The sequence below is a fragment of the Oreochromis aureus genome, linkage group 6 (assembly GCF_013358895.1).
Source record: "Oreochromis aureus strain Israel breed Guangdong linkage group 6, ZZ_aureus, whole genome shotgun sequence".
Taxonomy (NCBI): Eukaryota; Metazoa; Chordata; class Actinopteri; order Cichliformes; family Cichlidae; genus Oreochromis; species Oreochromis aureus.
In genome coordinates, this window is record NC_052947.1 from 29,708,257 (window position 1) to 29,725,656 (window position 17,400).

At 40.1% G+C, this 17,400-nt stretch overlaps 1 protein-coding gene across 3 annotated transcripts in view; it reads left to right on the forward strand.

The window, feature by feature from the left end:
• The window catches only part of LOC116313301 (phospholipid-transporting ATPase ABCA1-like), a 35,566-nt gene that overhangs the window by 12,700 nt on the left and 5,466 nt on the right, over positions 1 to 17,400 (forward strand). For 2 of the 3 annotated variants that reach the window (XM_031730931.2, XM_039613698.1), the window contains exons 8-38: positions 1,346 to 1,435; positions 6,350 to 6,593; positions 6,713 to 6,852; positions 6,937 to 7,053; positions 7,816 to 8,007; positions 9,315 to 9,523; positions 9,616 to 9,792; positions 9,875 to 10,097; positions 10,330 to 10,551; positions 10,739 to 10,943; positions 11,047 to 11,160; positions 11,296 to 11,470; positions 11,609 to 11,740; positions 11,833 to 11,972; positions 12,087 to 12,224; positions 12,338 to 12,567; positions 12,757 to 12,829; positions 12,959 to 13,161; positions 13,324 to 13,375; positions 13,594 to 13,707; positions 13,943 to 14,091; positions 14,244 to 14,368; positions 14,633 to 14,731; positions 14,871 to 15,060; positions 15,347 to 15,441; positions 15,552 to 15,584; positions 15,697 to 15,802; positions 16,035 to 16,109; positions 16,699 to 16,868; positions 16,966 to 17,143; positions 17,278 to 17,393. In XM_031730931.2, coding sequence (XP_031586791.1) covers positions 1,346 to 1,435; positions 6,350 to 6,593; positions 6,713 to 6,852; positions 6,937 to 7,053; positions 7,816 to 8,007; positions 9,315 to 9,523; positions 9,616 to 9,792; positions 9,875 to 10,097; positions 10,330 to 10,551; positions 10,739 to 10,943; positions 11,047 to 11,160; positions 11,296 to 11,470; positions 11,609 to 11,740; positions 11,833 to 11,972; positions 12,087 to 12,224; positions 12,338 to 12,567; positions 12,757 to 12,829; positions 12,959 to 13,161; positions 13,324 to 13,375; positions 13,594 to 13,707; positions 13,943 to 14,091; positions 14,244 to 14,368; positions 14,633 to 14,731; positions 14,871 to 15,060; positions 15,347 to 15,441; positions 15,552 to 15,584; positions 15,697 to 15,802; positions 16,035 to 16,109; positions 16,699 to 16,868; positions 16,966 to 17,143; positions 17,278 to 17,393 — 4,526 coding nt within the window. The remainder of the gene's footprint in view (positions 1 to 1,345; positions 1,436 to 6,349; positions 6,594 to 6,712; positions 6,853 to 6,936; positions 7,054 to 7,815; positions 8,008 to 9,314; positions 9,524 to 9,615; positions 9,793 to 9,874; positions 10,098 to 10,329; positions 10,552 to 10,738; positions 10,944 to 11,046; positions 11,161 to 11,295; positions 11,471 to 11,608; positions 11,741 to 11,832; positions 11,973 to 12,086; positions 12,225 to 12,337; positions 12,568 to 12,756; positions 12,830 to 12,958; positions 13,162 to 13,323; positions 13,376 to 13,593; positions 13,708 to 13,942; positions 14,092 to 14,243; positions 14,369 to 14,632; positions 14,732 to 14,870; positions 15,061 to 15,346; positions 15,442 to 15,551; positions 15,585 to 15,696; positions 15,803 to 16,034; positions 16,110 to 16,698; positions 16,869 to 16,965; positions 17,144 to 17,277; positions 17,394 to 17,400) is intronic. The other variant, XM_031730933.2, reaches the window with a different exon arrangement.

Genomic DNA, 17,400 nt, shown 5'->3' on the forward strand with positions numbered 1-17,400 from the left:
TTTAAAATGGAAAATATGCATTATTATCACAGACCTGTGACGCTTCATGGTTATAGTAAAACTATTACGAGTGCTAATGTATTCATTCAGATATCCCCAAAGTGTTTGTCAGTCAAACAAAGTGCTTTTTTTTAGAAGTCCCTAGCCTTTATTTGTAAGGTGAATCACAAATGTTCTTTATAAAAACACTTTTTGACCAGTCAGTGGTCAAGAGGAATTGTAGTTATAACCACACTCCCTTATATTTTGTGCTCCCATGCTTCTTTTTTGTTTGCTTAGGGGTTTTTTTTCTTTCGTATTCTCTTTCTTCCATTTGTTGGTCAGCTTAACCTCCTCTGTCCCTGCATGTTTCCTAAAAGCCTGCCTTTTCCCTCCAAACCCATGACAGAAATGTGAGTCATGATTGGAAGGATGGGATGAGGTGAGCCAACATTATGCAGCACAGAATGTTCAAACAAGAAACAAACACAGGAGGAGAGAAATGGAGAATATCTCTGAATGTCACCATTGTCAGTAAAGTTCATAACCATTGCTGGTGTTGTCTCGCTCACTCGCGTGTAAATAAGGAACATTTCTGGCTCAGAGAAGCCTGATTTTATCAAGCCAAAAAATCAAGTGTATGTCTTTTTAATTGAGTCTTTAAAACAATGATGCAAGGCTGGGAAATGTTTCCAACGGGAAAAAATTTGAATTGCATAATATGAAGTCCAGAACTTGCATAAGTCAGTTTCTCCCCTTGCGTGTGTGTGTGTGTGTGTGTGTGTGTGTGTGTGTGTGTGTGTGTGTGTGTGTGTGTGTGTGTGTGTGTGTGTGTGCGTGCATACATGTGTGTAAAACAGAGGGACAGTGGAGAAATTTTTAAGGCAAGAGAAAGTCGGGCAGATGATTGAGCAAATTAGAGAGAAAGAACTTTCTAGAAAGTTAAATTGTCTTTCTCTCTTCTTAGAAAGCCATTCTGTCTTCAGAAGCACCTGTGCTTTATCGAATTTCAGACATTCCAGCAGCTGACAACTAAGTGTGATATATGAGAACACTCTCGCACACTCTCACGCACGTGTATACTCACAGCAGTCTGACAAATGGGAACCTAGGTCAAACTAACATTGATCTGGTGTTCCTTCTCGGGTCCCTCTTCATTCACCTTTGACCCAAATGTTGTTCCTCCTCTTTTCTCCCCTCCCCACAACTTTCTCACCTTTCTCTGTCTGTGTGATAAATCTTTTCCTGTGGTCATTAGTAATATATTATGCAAGAACAAAAGCAATGACAATCTATTTTTATTTGTGCAGGCTACCTTGAAAATCTCTACAGCACAGTAACTAACTATCCTCTTTGTATCTCACAGAAGGATGTGAGGTCTGATCCAAAAGACGTACAGGACGTCTCAGCTGCAACCGACAATCTTCTGGAAAGCCTGGGAGCACTGGCCGTTGAGGTAAACACACCGCAGACGTATACAGATAACGCAACCCCCCCATGTTAACATAACACGAACAAACAAGGTTACTGAGGTATTTGTTTCCAAAGTTCAGTCCCCTATAAAATCAATGCTTACCAAGAACCAAATCTCACTAAAGATATTTCACATATTGCACATACAGGGCATATCTAGTGCCAGTTTGAGCTAGGAAAGTTAGGGTCGAGGTAGTAATAAGTAATCGAAAGCACACTGTGCAGGTTGATTTGAATAGGTTGTTCTTATATGAGTCTTTTATAACACCTCATATAAAATCAGATCTCCTCTACTGACACAGTGTGCTCTGATTTACTAGGGTCCCTCTTTTTTAAGCTATTTTGCACCATAGCTCCTGTTTTTGTACAAATGGCAGAAAATAAATTATAGTCAAAAGCATAAAAAACTGCAGTAACGCATCTTGTTGAAGCTTAAATAAAAGTAAGCAGGCTGCATGAAACATTCCTGCTTTGCTTTGCTCAGCAAGCAACCAGGTGCACTGTCTTCACTGTCTCACATCAGTGCAGACGAGCAGTATAGAATCACGTGCATGCACGCTCGCATCCACGTCTGAGCTAATGTATCTTAGCGCCGCTGTAATGTAGTTAGATACGAGAGAAGCAACAACACAACCCCCTATCTCTCAGGCTCCTGCTCTGCTGAGTTGGCAAAACATAAAGATCCAGCGGTGAATGTTGGTGTATGTTCCTCCTAAGCAGCTGTAAGAACATCAATTTACTTCACTCTTCTCCCTTTTCTCAGCAGCTGATGTTGCAACCTGTTTATTCCACTCTCTGTCGTACCAAGTACATTTTTGCTTGGTGCTGTGTAAATGATTGATAAGCATAATCTCATGAAAAATGTTTTTAAAAAAAGAAAAAAAAGAATATCAACTGAAATCATTCTTGCACAACTTCCTCTGTGATTTCACCATGCTTATATTCATTTTGGCCACAGCTGCTTAGAAACTTTTACACTTCATTGGAGACTTGGTTATGTTTTAGGTTGCTGAAATTGGGAATGAATTGCTATCATGCAGTGGCATCATGACCAAAAACACAGTATGAAGACAAATAAATGATTCTTTTCAGTCCTTTCTTTGTTTGAAATGACGTTGCATAGCTGGCTGATAGATGAGGTATACAGCTGCCAGAATGGAGACGTGCAATCATGTACCCTCTTGTTCCCAACCAAAAATCATTCACAGCCTGTGTTTCAAGCCAGGGCTTATCACTATTGAATGGCATAAAGAGCTTAATGCATTTTCAAAATTTCTCTTCAGGACCAAAGAAAAAGCCCTTTTCCACATTACCAGCCCTGTGACAAACCTCAAGAAAAAAATAGAGATATTAATGGGGTTTTTTCAAAACTGTCTACTTTTCAAAGTACTTCAAAAAAAACAGCACGCAAAATGCATGCGATATGAATTGAATTGCATTGAAAACATAAATATTCACATAACTGGGCAAGGTGGGCAGGGTTTTAGCTACCTCGTGGCTTTTCATTAAACACTGGATAAGTAGTATGAGCAAGCCTGGCATTATGGAGCGATGAGATGTAACTGTTCTTATCGACCAGCATATCATAACTACATGGAAAATTATGCAAAAAGAAATGGTCCATGTCAGATTTACATAATGGTCGTTGTCTGAATCAGATAAGTCGCTGCCTTTCATTTCTCTGCTAGCCATGATGAGTTTAAATGTTTAATGTATTGTTAAACTTTAATTACTTAAGTACTTTATCTTAACCCTTTTCTCAGTTTGTAAGTAGATTATTTTGGTTTTGCTGAGGAGGCAGGCATTTGTGCACTAATAATCTGGAATCCCCCTTAGAATTTATACTAAAACCTTCATTATGATTGGTAGCAATTATTGAAAAGGGGGTCATGAATTGTCTTCTCAGGCAAGCCTGGCAAATGCAGACTATTTGTGAAAAATTGATTTAAAACTCTTTTTAGAGTTTGTAAAGTCAGCTGAATCTGTAACATGACCAGATGAACAAGGGAAAAGCTTTTAACTGTTAACTTTTACATTTTTTTTACTTGTATACTGTTCATTATAATTTTTCACAAAGAAGCCCAGTTTATAGTGCATACGGTAACATTCTTAGCATATTTACTCTTTCCTGTATTGTTATATGTTTTTCTAATAGGTTTACATTATTAGAAAGAACAACCGTGTGCACCTCCAACTCCTATTCTATTGTGTTGTCTGAGAATTTGGGTCACAAAGTTATGTAAATATAGTTTATACTTGTGACTTCATGTTCACAATTATTTTAGGATTGCCCTCTGAGGGTCTGTTCTCGTCTAAATAGCTGTGTGCTTGAGCGGAAACTTGAACTTTAGTAACCTCGTGTAGACTCAGCTGTGGGGTTACTCTAGGATGATCTTTCTCTGCTGCCTCCATGTCTGTGTGGATGTGCGTGTGTGTATTTTTGTGCAAGTTCCTGCATGGATGTGTGTATGTATTAGTCACCTAGTCACCCAAGATAACATGGGCAGTAACCCACTAGGGAAATGACACATTAATTTAGTCACACAAAAGCGTTTTCAGCACAAGTACGCACTCATGCAGACCTATGTATAAATTTTGATGGTGGCTACATACAGTGTTAAATACACACACACACATACACATATGCACAGCCTGATAACTTTTTAATGTACTTTGACTGCCACAAAACAAAACTTCCTAAAAGACTCTGATATGCACCCAGTCAGCACTACAGACAGACACATACTGACAGAAATCATCACCTACAGTTCTTTGTTCATGACAGAGCAGGAAAGCATGTGACCATTTGATGTGGCTGCAGGATCAGCTGCAAAGCGACCGCATACAAAACGAGCTCAGCGAGTGCAGCTGTAGGACGCAACAGGTCTTTAAATTCAGGCTCAGTTTCTCTTTGTTTGTAAACTGCGTTGAATATTTGTTTGCCTGGCAAATAGCGAATAAATAAATGAATAAAAATGAGATGAAACAGCTGATATTAAGTGACAAAGATGACAGAGAAAATTGTGGTCTTCAGTTTAAAACAGGAATGCGTGGCATTTCAGAAAGGCGTGTGCGTTTCTACTTTGTCTTGAATGCGTTTGTATGTGTTTGTGTGTGTGCATGTGTGTTTCTGTGTCAGTGAGCATGTACTCAGTAACAGTTGTCAGAATAATAGGGCTGTACTTGTGGAGCCTGCGGATGTTTGCCAGTTACGAGAACGCCCGATAGTAACCTTTCTTTGTTCTCGTACCTTCCTCTGCTTTCTGTGCTCATTTCTACCTCCTGCTGCAGCCTCTTACACACTGCCTTGTTTGTTTGTTTGTTTGTTTGTCTTCTGTTTCTTTCTTGCTTTGTTTCTTTCTCACATTTTTATCTCATTTTGTCAAGAAAGGGTCTGAGTTCCTCAGCCTCCATGCTTAAAGCACAAAGCTCAAACTTACCCTAGTACCCTTCTTCCTTTCACAAAAGTCCCCCTTTGAGTGGACTTGAAATGCTTGATTTTTCGTGTGTGTGTGATGCTGGAATTGCTGAAGTTGTCGTCTTTTTTCTTTCTTTTTTACTTGAACAAAAGACATCCTTCTCTGTCACGAGTCGGTGACATAATTGCCTGTGTAGGTAGCTGATGACCAGCTTGGAAACTTAACAGTAAACTAGTGTAGACTTGTCTGATGACCTGTAGTAACCTCAGTGTGAACCAAAATGAACTCCCTGCTTCCTGTTTGATGTAACAATGCAAATGTATGTTGAGATCACAATAGTTCCAGTTTTTCTGGAGAAACTGGAAGGATATGCACAAAAAAAATCTTAATCATTTTAGATTTGTTACATTTTGTGCCAATGCCAAAAAAATGTTTAACTGAATGATGAGTGAATGTCACGAAGTCTCTACCTTCTCTAACTGAGAAGTCCATTTCCCTTTATCTGTGTGCACATTAAAAACATATGCATAAGCAGCAGCATGTCTGCTGTTGAAATTGGTGTGGTAGCAGACGAGCTCTGCAAATTCTGTGTTATTTGTTGCAAAATTTGTTACAAAACATGTGAGATGTACACTATGATAAATATCGTCATCACAGCTGCTTTTTATGTAACACGCTCAGCAATAGCATGCAAGCCACGTGCAGAAATACGTGTTACATTTTATCTGACCTCTCCTCATGCACACACATACGCAGGCATAACGATAGACCAGGAACACCAGTTAAATTTATCTGAGGCAGACAGACAGCTAAGTGCTAAGTGTCTCCACCCCTCAGTGCAGCACTTGACTTCCACGTCCAGAATACCAACCATAGAGGAGATGATAACCTTCAATATCTTCACACCTCCAGCGTCACACACAGGCACTCAAACATTTCATGTTACTGTTGTCACAAACGATCCCTTTTCAAATAAGGATGTGGGCATATTATTTTCAGTTTGCTCGTTATCTGTTACTCATTCAGGACATTTGAGAATAGCTGAAGAAGAAATGTGTGCAGAGCAACTTTGAACACGTATGGGATGACACTTGAAGTGATCAGTGGTGCATTAAATGCACTCATGTTGTCATTCAGGATGAATTTCAACCATGTGGATCTATATAATTAAAAAAAATAATAGTCACCGTCTTAAATATATGTAGTTACTTTACTGTAAAAAAGGCAATATGGTAAAAAAAAGAAATGCCTCCCAGAATGAGAGCAAATAAGAATTTTTCTAATGTTTTAAGATGATATATTGTATCTAAAATAGGCCTTTCCAGGAGAAATCAAAAGCGTTATCTCTATTTGTGTAGACAAACCAAAGATTGTCAACCGATTTTTTGAGGACATGAGAAGTAGATCTCTAATGTGATCTACAGCCACCTAGCAATCATCAGTATGTTGACATTTCTATCTGCCTCTCTCTACTACAGCTTGCCAGCATGAAGAGTTGGAAGGATATGCGAAAGGAGATCCTGTATCTTACCGCAAATGCTACAGGGTCTCCAAATCAGATGTACCAGGCCGTGTCACGTATCGTCTGTGGACATCCTGAGGGAGGGGGCCTCAAAATCAAGTCTCTCAACTGGTATGAAGACAACAACTACAAGGCCCTTTTTGGAAACCACGGCAACGATAGTGACAGTGAACCCATGTCCACTTATGATAACTCCTCCAGTAAGTGTTCAGAGCTCACCTATTAATTTAGTTTGGCAATAGTACAATTTTTTAGTCAAATATTTTATTGTTACTAATACAAGGTTCACCATTCAAATGTCTCTATTTTTATTTTTCAGCTCCTTATTGTAACAATTTGATGAAGAACCTGGAGTCCAGTCCCATTTCCAGAATGATCTGGCGAGCTCTGAAGCCCCTTCTCATGGGGAAGATCCTTTATACACCAGACACTCCAGCAACACAGAGGATCATCCATGAGGTATTGTTATCTCCTCACATATGAAATTCCCATTAGAGGTGTGTATGAAGCATTAAATGAAATTATCTTTGGTGGATGTTTCAGGTTAATAAGACCTTCCAGGAGCTGGGTGTGCTGAGGGACCTTGGAGGGATGTGGGAGGAGGTGAAGCCCAAGATTTGGAACTTCATGGAGAATAGCGAGGAAATGGACTTGGTCAGGGTGAGTGCGTGCAGTGGCATTTTCCTTTGGCACACATCAGAGCTGTCTGCTCTGAGTGCTTCCTGTTTACATGAAAGGATCGCCTTTACTGAAATGTAATTATATGTAATTATATATCTGATGTGACGTCAATATCAAAGAGTGTTTATGTTCTGTGATTTTTTTGATGAATGTATTTGAAGCTATCGAAATGAGAATCTGGCAGCTGAGGGAAAAAAGCTCATAAACCAAAAATAAGAACTGGTCTCATTTAGGCCACACTTGTTCTCGTTCAAATAAGAATAGGGCCGGACCAACCACACGTGCTTGGTTGGCTACTTGTTCTGCCGAGATTAGTGAGCATCGTTCTGGAGGCATCCTATTGGAATCAGTTTACTTGTTATTATGTTCTCAAAAATACATCTCAATAAAAAGACATGTAGTTTATAACATGGCTGTGCCTGAGAAATCTGTTCAGCATTTTCATGTGGGAATTGCATAAAGCACCACCTGGTGGTGAAAGGTTGTAAAAAAGACGTTACATGCTGATAATGAGCTGCATTTTGAGTTTAGTGATAAGTTGCTGTCAGGGATAAACTGCCCAAACAATAAATTTTTTCACAGTTTGGCATTTTGCATCACAAAAAGAAGAAGGTTAAAAGACAATTTAAATGAAAAACAAAAGAACTTTCAGCTTTTCCAGCATCTTAAATATTCTTTATCAAAACCAGCATTATTACTTTGATTTTATTTGTTATTAAATGTAACTTTTTCTTGTTGCAGACCCTGCTCCAGAATAATGCCAGCGCTATGTTCCTTAACACCCAGCTTAGTGGGACTGAGTTGCGCGTGTCAGATATAGCAGCATTCCTCTCTAAGACCTCAGTTAACAAAAAACAAGGCTCGGTCTACACCTGGAGAGATGTCTTCAATGAAACCGACCACGCCATACAGACCATTTCTCGTTTCATGGAGGTTAGTTTTAATAAAAGATATATGATGTATTAGCAAAAAGTGCAAAACAAACTGTCATGTGCTGTCATGTTTTTTGAGATTTTGGGATTAAAGCCATAATCACGTGGGTTAGACGTTGTGTCTGTAGAATAGGTCTTCATGCATGCAGAAAGATGAGAGCTCATTTCACATTTTTGGCTTCACATTACAAATCTTCCATCATTTTCCACAGTTCAGTGCATTTGAACTGCTTTCAGATCCTCACAGTTATCGAAAGCTTTCAAATCTAATGTTCTTTCCCTTCCTTCATTAAATTGAGTTATTGCCATGCAGACTTTGTCATCGTTCCTTGGCTGTTTGATCAGTATCCCAGAGCTGAGCCGTAGTGATAAACAGCCACCTTTAAACTCTCTGTCCAGTGTTAATCACTGTTTTGCTCCTGTGAATGGCTGCTACATTTATTGTTAAGGATATTTGTATTGACATGCATTTAACATGAAACACATGGTTCGGCCTTGTAGTATTTATTAACCTATGATGAGGCGATCAGTGTTTACTTTCCATAGACAGATAATTTTATTACTGTAATTGATCATTTTAGTGTGAATCTCATGACCTGGTTTTCCTTTGTCTCTAGCCACTGTGGATAATGTTATTAAATACACAAATGCAATACAAATCATTTATAAAGCCTCACTTAGGGTCAATTACATGTTCAGCAAAATCACAAACAACTCACTGACCTACTGACTGTTTCACCCTTTAAGAAGATCATATGATGTGTGAAGCTTCTTGCACTGTGAACTGTGTCAAGGACAACCTTACACAGCCATAAATGGCATACATATGTAGCATATGGTGTATTTTAATTATTATCATCCACCCACATTTCATTATGCTTTCTAGCTTTCTGTTGGCATAGTAGAGACTTGCTGTGGGAGGATCTGGTACAAGTCCGCTTCTGTCAACCAAAAAAGTCTGAAGCTAATCTGTAGGCGCTCTCAACAAATCAGCTAAACAATCCTGGTGTGGTTACAAAAGGACCTGAGTTTGTGCAATAGGGTGTAAAGTTCATAGCTGTTTTCCAGTTTAAATAAATATATTTCTGAGAAACTGTGTGACTACTTGAGGTGAAACATTTATAGCATTTGTAAGAGCTGAGTAGTTTGTTTTGGAGCTGTTAAGGATTTGACACTCAAACTGCGTGTCTGCAGGCTGATGGCATCTTCAATATGAACAATATTCAGATAAAAGTTATTGCAAAAGGGCCTTTTTTTCTAGTTAAACTCTAATTAAAACCAGTCTTTATCAAAATCCTTCTTCTTCAGTGTGTGAACCTGGACAAACTGGAGCCAGTAGCTAATGAGGAGCGATTGGTCAACAAGTCCATGGGTCTTCTTGATAACCAGAGGTTTTGGGCTGGAATCGTGTTTCCTGACATTGCCCACAACAACAGCACTGACCTGCCACCCAATGTCAATTACAAAATCCGTATGGACATCGATAATGTGGAAAGAACAAACAAGATTAAAGACGGGTAAGTGGCTGTGTTGACCAGACGGTTTTTATTTATTTTCCCTTTTCCTTTTTTGTTTGTTTGACCCTCATGATTTTCATCTTGTTTTGCAGATATTGGGACCCTGGTCCCAGGGCAGACCCCTTTGAGGACCTGCGGTATGTCTGGGGTGGGTTTTCCTACCTGCAGGATGTAATTGAGCAAGGAATTATCAGAGCTGTCACCGGCACCAAGCAGAAGACAGGAATCTACATTCAGCAGATGCCCTACCCCTGCTACGTTGATGATATGTAAGTGAATGCTGTGGTTAAAAAAAGAATGTGTTTTGGCTCTACGGAGGATATGTGTGTAACATTCAATGCCCTTTTTCAGTTTCCTGCGTGTGATGAGTCGGTCAATGCCTCTCTTCATGACCTTGGCATGGATGTACTCAGTGGCTATCATCATCAAGGGAGTGGTATACGAGAAAGAGGCACGCCTCAAAGAGACCATGAGAATCATGGGACTGAACAACGGCACCCTTTGGCTCAGCTGGTTCATCAGCAGTTTAATCCCCCTGCTGATCAGCGCTGGCTTGTTGGTGATGTTATTGAAGGTTGGTGCAGCCACAGGCACACACACGTATACCCAATATGTCACCATGAAGGAACATTAGCAAATTATAGAAAACAAGTGAACATACTCACACTGATCATTGCAGATGTTCATACTCAGCAATTAATTAAGTGAGTCTTTTTCCATGATGTCTCCAAATTTAATTAAAAGGTGGAAAACAAGTGACATCATTCTTTTCTCTGCCTGTCTCTTTTGTCTGACGTCCTCCTCAGATGGGTAACCTGCTGCCTTACAGTGACTCCGGCGTTGTGTTTCTCTTCCTGGGATCGTTTGGCGTAGTTACCATCATGCAGTGCTTTCTCATCAGCACGCTGTTTTCTCGTGCCAACTTGGCAGCCGCCTGCGGTGGCATTATATACTTCACTCTCTACCTGCCCTATGTGCTTTGTGTTGCCTGGCAGGACTACGTGGGCTTTGGAGCAAAAATTGTTGTGGTGTGTTGAATAGATTTAATTACACGCTTATGAATACAAACATGATTCTTTTGCATTTTGTACTCTTTCCTCATGCCTTTGTCTTAAAATATTATTTCTATGTTTGAATATAGTGATTAAAAACAAGCTTGCTGTATGCAGGCATAATTTTCTGTCCTAAAATTTGAATGCTCTTTCATTTTCACAGAGTCTCCTTTCTCCTGTGGCTTTCGGTTTTGGATGTGAGTACTTTGCCCTCTTTGAAGAACAAGGAGTGGGAATACAGTGGTCAAACCTACTTGCCAGCCCTCTAGAGGAAGACAGCTACAACCTGACCACTTCCATCTGTCTCATGCTGTTTGACGCTGTGCTGTATGGAATAATGACCTGGTACATTGAAGCTGTGTTCCCTGGTGAGTTGTGCAAAAACTTTGCAGTTTGGGTATTTTTCCCTTTAACGGACAAATTGCACGTGAGCAATATGAATTACTTTACAAGCAATACATTCTATTACAGGTCAGTATGGGATCCCCAGGCCCTGGTATTTTCCCTTCACTAGGACATATTGGTGTGGAGAAAAAGAGAACAAGAACATTTCCACCCCTCTGTCAAAGAAGGGTAACGCTGATGGTACATATCATAATTATTATTACCATAATTTATTTGTCTTTTTAGATATACAACACATCTTCATTTTAAACTACTTAAAGAGGTTTGGATAGCATACCAGGATAAATTATGCTGTTTTTTGTGTCTGATTTGCAGCTGTCTGCATTGAGGAAGAGCCAAGCCACATAGAGCCAGGTGTTTACATTGAGAATCTTGTGAAGATCTACAGCCATGGAAACAAACTGGCCGTGGACGGCCTGTCCCTGAGATTCTATGAGGGCCAGATCACCTCCTTCCTCGGACACAATGGAGCTGGCAAAACCACAACTATGTAAGATAGTGCACATGTTGTCTACAGTACTCCCAAGTTTTGCTGAGCTGAGAGTTTGAACCTTGATAAAGGATTTTAAAGTTTGCCTAGCTGAAGTGCTGACTCTGTTTTTGTGTTTCCTTCTTGTTTCTGATCAAGGTCAATCCTGACAGGGTTGTTTCCACCCACATCTGGCACAGCTTACATTCTCGGCAAAGACATTCGCTCTGAACTCAGCACTATCCGGCAGAATCTGGGTGTATGCCCTCAACACAACGTACTTTTTAGCATGTACGTATGCGGTACTGGGGGCAGATTTTTGTGGAAACTTTTGGTCTCCTGTGCTTTGGCTGTTAAGTGAACTGTTGCTTGCTGTAATGCAGGTTGACAGTCGAGGAACACATCTGGTTCTACGCCCGCCTGAAGGGTCTTCCAGAGGAGAAGGTGAAGGCGGAAATGGAACAAATTGTGAATGATGTTGGACTGCCTCACAAACGAAAGTCTCGCACAAGCACCCTGTCCGGTCAGTTTCAGTCAATTTGATTTATTTCACTGGGCAGATTCTGCAAAGAGATTTCCTGTTTAACGCTTCTACTCAAAGTCTGTCTCTGACTTTTATTTCTTGTTGTCTTTTTAGGTGGAATGCAGAGGAAGCTGTCAGTGGCCTTGGCTTTTGTTGGTGGTTCAAAGGTTGTGATTCTGGATGAACCCACAGCTGGTGTTGATCCCTACGCACGCAGGGGCATCTGGGACCTCTTGCTCAAATACAGACAAGGTAACTGAAACTGATATCGTCTTAGCTTTTGTTTTTGTAGTTTTACATAGAATTTGAGTCAAGAAATCCACGCCCAAGAATGAAATGACAAATTCATTTTTTTCTATTCTTAGGCCGCACCATCATCCTGTCCACTCATCACATGGATGAGGCTGATATCCTGGGTGACCGCATTGCCATTATTTCGCACGGGAAGCTGTGTTGCGTAGGCTCCTCTCTTTTCCTGAAGACCCACTTGGGGACAGGCTACTACCTGACCCTGGTCAAGAGAGACTATGACTTGACGCTACAGTCATGCAGGAATTCTGCCAGCACAGTCTCCTATAGCAAGAAAACAGAAAAGGTACAAGAAATGTAAAAAGCAATATTATACATGTTTTTAAATGAACGAAAAAAATGTTCTATTTCTGTATTATTAATACAGAAATATACCCTACTATAGGAAAATAGAAAATATTTATGACGATTGCTAATGAAGGACGACTGAGTCTTTTTCTTCCCTCTTAACTGTAATGTCTTGTCTTTTAAACAGGAGGACAGTGTATCAGAAAGCAGTTCAGATGCTGGTCTTGGCAGTGAACCAGAAAGTGAAACCACTACTATTGGTAAGAATCAATAACAAGTAAAATTAAGCCCACATTATCAGTTTGAGCTCCAAAAAAGAAAGCTGTAATGTAAAATGACCTCTGTCAGTTTACTAACCTCTCACTCTCTCTGCTTATTCTTCCCCACAGATGTCTCCCTCATTTCCAATGTGATTTTCAAGCATGTCCCTGAGGCTCGCCTGGTGGAGGATCTCGGCCATGAACTCGCCTATGTCTTGCCCTACCAGGCTGCTAAAGATGGCGCCTTTGTGGAGCTCTTTCATGAGCTTGATGACCGACTGACTGACTTGGGAATCTCAAGCTATGGAATATCTGATACCACCCTAGAAGAAGTAAGATACTACATTTTCATTTGGTTGAAGTTGAATTTTTTAAATTGAACACAGTCACAAGTAGATAAAAATAAAATTGATATTTATGTGTCATTTGCATATTTTTTGCAGTCTGTTTTCTGTTTTCACTTAAGGCAATATTTTCATTCTCTAACACTTCAGATTTTCTTGAAAGTGGCTGAGGACAGTGGAGTGGATTCAGTTGAGCTTTCAGGTAAAATCTGGGATATTTTTTCCAACGTTTCCACACCTAACATCTCCTCTGCAATCTACATTATAACACCATTTGTTGGTAAACATTAGATGAAATAATTAGAAATTGAATGATGTGTACACTGATTCTTAAATAAGAAGCATCAGGGAACATAGAGAGGACAAAACAATGGAGTTTAAATAGTTTAGCTTAACTCGCTGATTCTCATGTGGCTGCAGATGGAGTCGTACCCACCAGAACTCGTCGTCGTCATGCATTCGGAGATCACCAGAGCTGCCTGAAGCCCTTCACTGAGGACGACTTTGACTTCAATGACTCTGAAGGTGACCCAGGTAGAAATGGATTACCCAGCATGAAGTGCAGTGCTAGCAGATATCTTTTTTGCTATCATTCATCAAATCTTTCAGCCTATGCTTGTACCTAAAGTTTCATTTTACCAGATATATACATATAAACAAAATTACAAATTTGCAGACATTAAGTTATTACTATCCATGTGTCACAAGTTATGTTTCCATGTTGTCACACTGCAGTTTTGCTGATGGGTATCATGTTGTGTCTGTCCAGAATCCCGTGAGACCGACTGGCTTAGTGGAACAGATGGCAAGGGGTCATACCAAGTGAAAGGCTGGAGTCTGAAGAGACAGCAGTTTGTAGCACTACTGTGGAAACGATTCCTCTATGCTCGACGCTCTAGGAAGGGCTTCTTTGCCCAGGTATACTGGCATTAAACCCACATATATGGGCTCTACACACAGTGTTAGCCATTATAGGAATGTTTATGCCTTGCATCAATCATGAGGCTCTTCCTAACTATAAAATAATAGCTGTGTTTTTCTCTTTTAACATCAGTGCTGTTATCTTTCAGATTGTGCTTCCGGCAGTGTTTGTGTGTATTGCCTTGGTGTTCAGCCTGATCGTTCCTCCATTTGGAAAGTACCCCAGCCTGGCTCTGGATCCTGGCATGTATGGAGAACAGTTTACCTTCATCAGGTAAGATAAAATCTGTCTGCAAAGAACTTTAATCCATTGTTTTGCAAAAAAGCCCATTTTCCTCAGCCCATTAAAGATGTAAAACATTACGTAACTGTGCTGATGTTTTAATGCTGCCTATCCTTAAGTGTTCTTACCAAAGCTGTAAATGCTAACTAGAATTTTGTGATGATGTTCTTTTAAAATCTATTTCTCCTACTTTTAGAGACAGTTTAAAATGTCAGGTGTTATTAAAAGGAATGGGTTTTGTTTGTGCCTTTGCAGTAATGACATGCCTGAAGACCCTCATACCAACAATCTGCTTGGAGCTCTGACAGCAGAACCCGGCTTTGGAACACGCTGCATGGAAGGAGAGCCGATACCGTGAGTTAACTTACATTTAGGAAAAATATCTAGATCTATATTATAGATCGTGTAAGAATCAGTCAGAATTTCAGGAAGAATGCTCAATGCATATGGAAAAATTGGAGATTTTAATATGAGCGCCCCCTTTATGCCCCAGGGACATTCCCTGCACTGCAGTTCAAGATGAGTGGTCGGTCCCTCAAGTCTCTCAAAGTGTGAAGGACATGTTTGACAAAGGAAATTGGACCATGCAGAATCCGTCTCCATTGTGTGAGTGCAGCTGCGAAGGGCGCAAGAGGATGTTGCCCGAGTGTCCATCTGGAGCTGGGGGGCTTCCACCACCACAGGTTAGAGATCTTTCCTTCTCATTGTCACCAAAGCTCTTGCTCATAGGGGGTCATATGATTATATTTTCACTGTTTTCTTTGTATTATTCTAGGGTCTTTAATTTATAACATAAATGACCTTGAGGCGACTGTTGTTGTGATTTGGCTCTGTATAAATAAATAATTGAAATTGAGATGGCAAATAAAATCTAAAACCAGTTAAAACAAAAGTCATATAATAAGTGTGAGCAACCAACTAGATGAATAATAAACACGAAATAACTGATTTGTCTGTTTCTGTTATCAGATGAAGATCAGTGAGACAGACACTCTGCAGAATTTGACCGGCAGAAACGTTTCAGACTATCTGGTTAAGACCTATGCTCAGATCATTGGCAAGAGGTAACACTCCTCTGACATGTTATTATTATTTACCTTGATTTTTTTTAATGTAAATTGTTCTCATTCAAGCAACTATCAAGCACTCGGTAATTTCTTTTCCTTTCTTACAGCCTGAAGAACAAGATCTGGGTCAACGAGTTCAGGTACAGTATCAGACATGATGCATCTTTAGTTCCTTCACAAATCAATAATACAGACTGAGTGCTTCTCAGCTGTGTCCTTTCAAACTATTAAAATGACTGTAATCTATTGCAGATATGGCGGATTCTCATTAGGTGCAAGGAGTTCACAGTTTCTGGCCCATACAGATGAAACTGATCGTGCAATTGCTCAGCTGAGGAGACGTTTCCATCTTGAAAGAGTAAGAGATTTTATTACATTATGTACTACATAATCCATAAACCGTTCCATAATGGCCTGCTTTGATTTTGTCGGGATAAGACTCTTACAGGGGTCTGTCTGTGCTGTTATAATTACAGCTGTACTGATGATAAACATGAGATCTTATTACAAGTCTAAACAGTGTCAGTTTACGCATGTGCTAAAAAAGACTTGGCTCACTTCTTCTGTTTGCTGCCTCGCCCATTCTCCAGGGAGCTGCAGCAGATCGTTTCTTTCACAGTCTTTCCAGTTTCATCCAAGGATTGGACACCAAGAATAACGTCAAGGTTAGCACGCAAACATGCACACACGAGACAGCAGTTATACAACAGCACGTGGCTCTGGACATTACAGTTAAGCCTCCTTGATCAATTCCTTCAACAGTGCCATTGTTAAACCTGCAGCTTGCACACAAAATGTGTAGTACTCAACCTACGTACTATTTATGTTGAGTATGTCATAGATAACGAACATTACATAGATTCCCCTTCAGATTGGTGATACATTTATTGCCCCATGTTTTCTTTCTTACAGAGTACCAAATACTGTGTGTTTTTCTTGTACTTGTACTTTCACATTTTAAATGCAAATGGTGTCTGGCACTATTTGGTGTCCAAAATAACCGCAAATGCACTATAACATTAGAACCTAAGTGTATTTTTAAGTGCTACTTTGACTGTGGAAAGATAATAAGTGCTCAAGAGGGGGTAAAATAAATGAGTGCTGTAGACCTTTATGGTATTAAAAAAAACCTGTATTCTTACAGACTTGTAACACTTAGCTGATCTCCAAGCTGCTGTTTTATGTCTAAGCTCCTTTTATTAGTCTCTAATGTTACGTCAAGTGAAACTCTCACATTTGCCTCTCTTAATGCAGATTTGGTTTAACAACAAAGGCTGGCACAGCATTGGTTCCTTCCTCAATGTGATGAACAACGCCATTCTACGGGTGAGTCTGCCAGCTGGAAAAGACCCCACAAAGTTTGGCATCACTGCCTACAATCATCCACTCAACCTCACCAAGGAGCAGCTCTCACAAGTCGCATTGTGAGTATTACAGTGACTACAGTGCTGAATTCAAAGGTTTGACTATCTCTTTGGCCTCTCCTTACTCCCGTTGTGTCTTTTGTTATTTCTTTCCCAGGATGACAACATCGGTGGACGTGCTCGTGTCCATTTGCGTCATCTTCGCCATGTCCTTTGTGCCCGCCAGTTTTGTGGTCTTTCTCATCCAAGAGAGAGTGAACAAGGCCAAACACATGCAGTTCATTAGTGGAGTACAACCCTTTCTCTACTGGCTGGCTAACTTTGTCTGGGATATGGTAAGTCATTTTAGTTTTTCTAAACTTAAGGTTCATTTGGCTCAAGTGTAAAAAAGACGTGAAAATTTCAGACCACAATCCTGATAGAAAATCTAGCTCATTGAAATTTAATATTTTTTTTATCCCATTTGCAGTGTAACTACATCGTTCCTGCCACACTGGTGATCATCATCTTTGTATGTTTCCAACAAGACGCCTACGTCTCCTCCACCAATCTGCCTGTGCTGGCTCTGCTGCTGCTACTCTATGGGTAAATT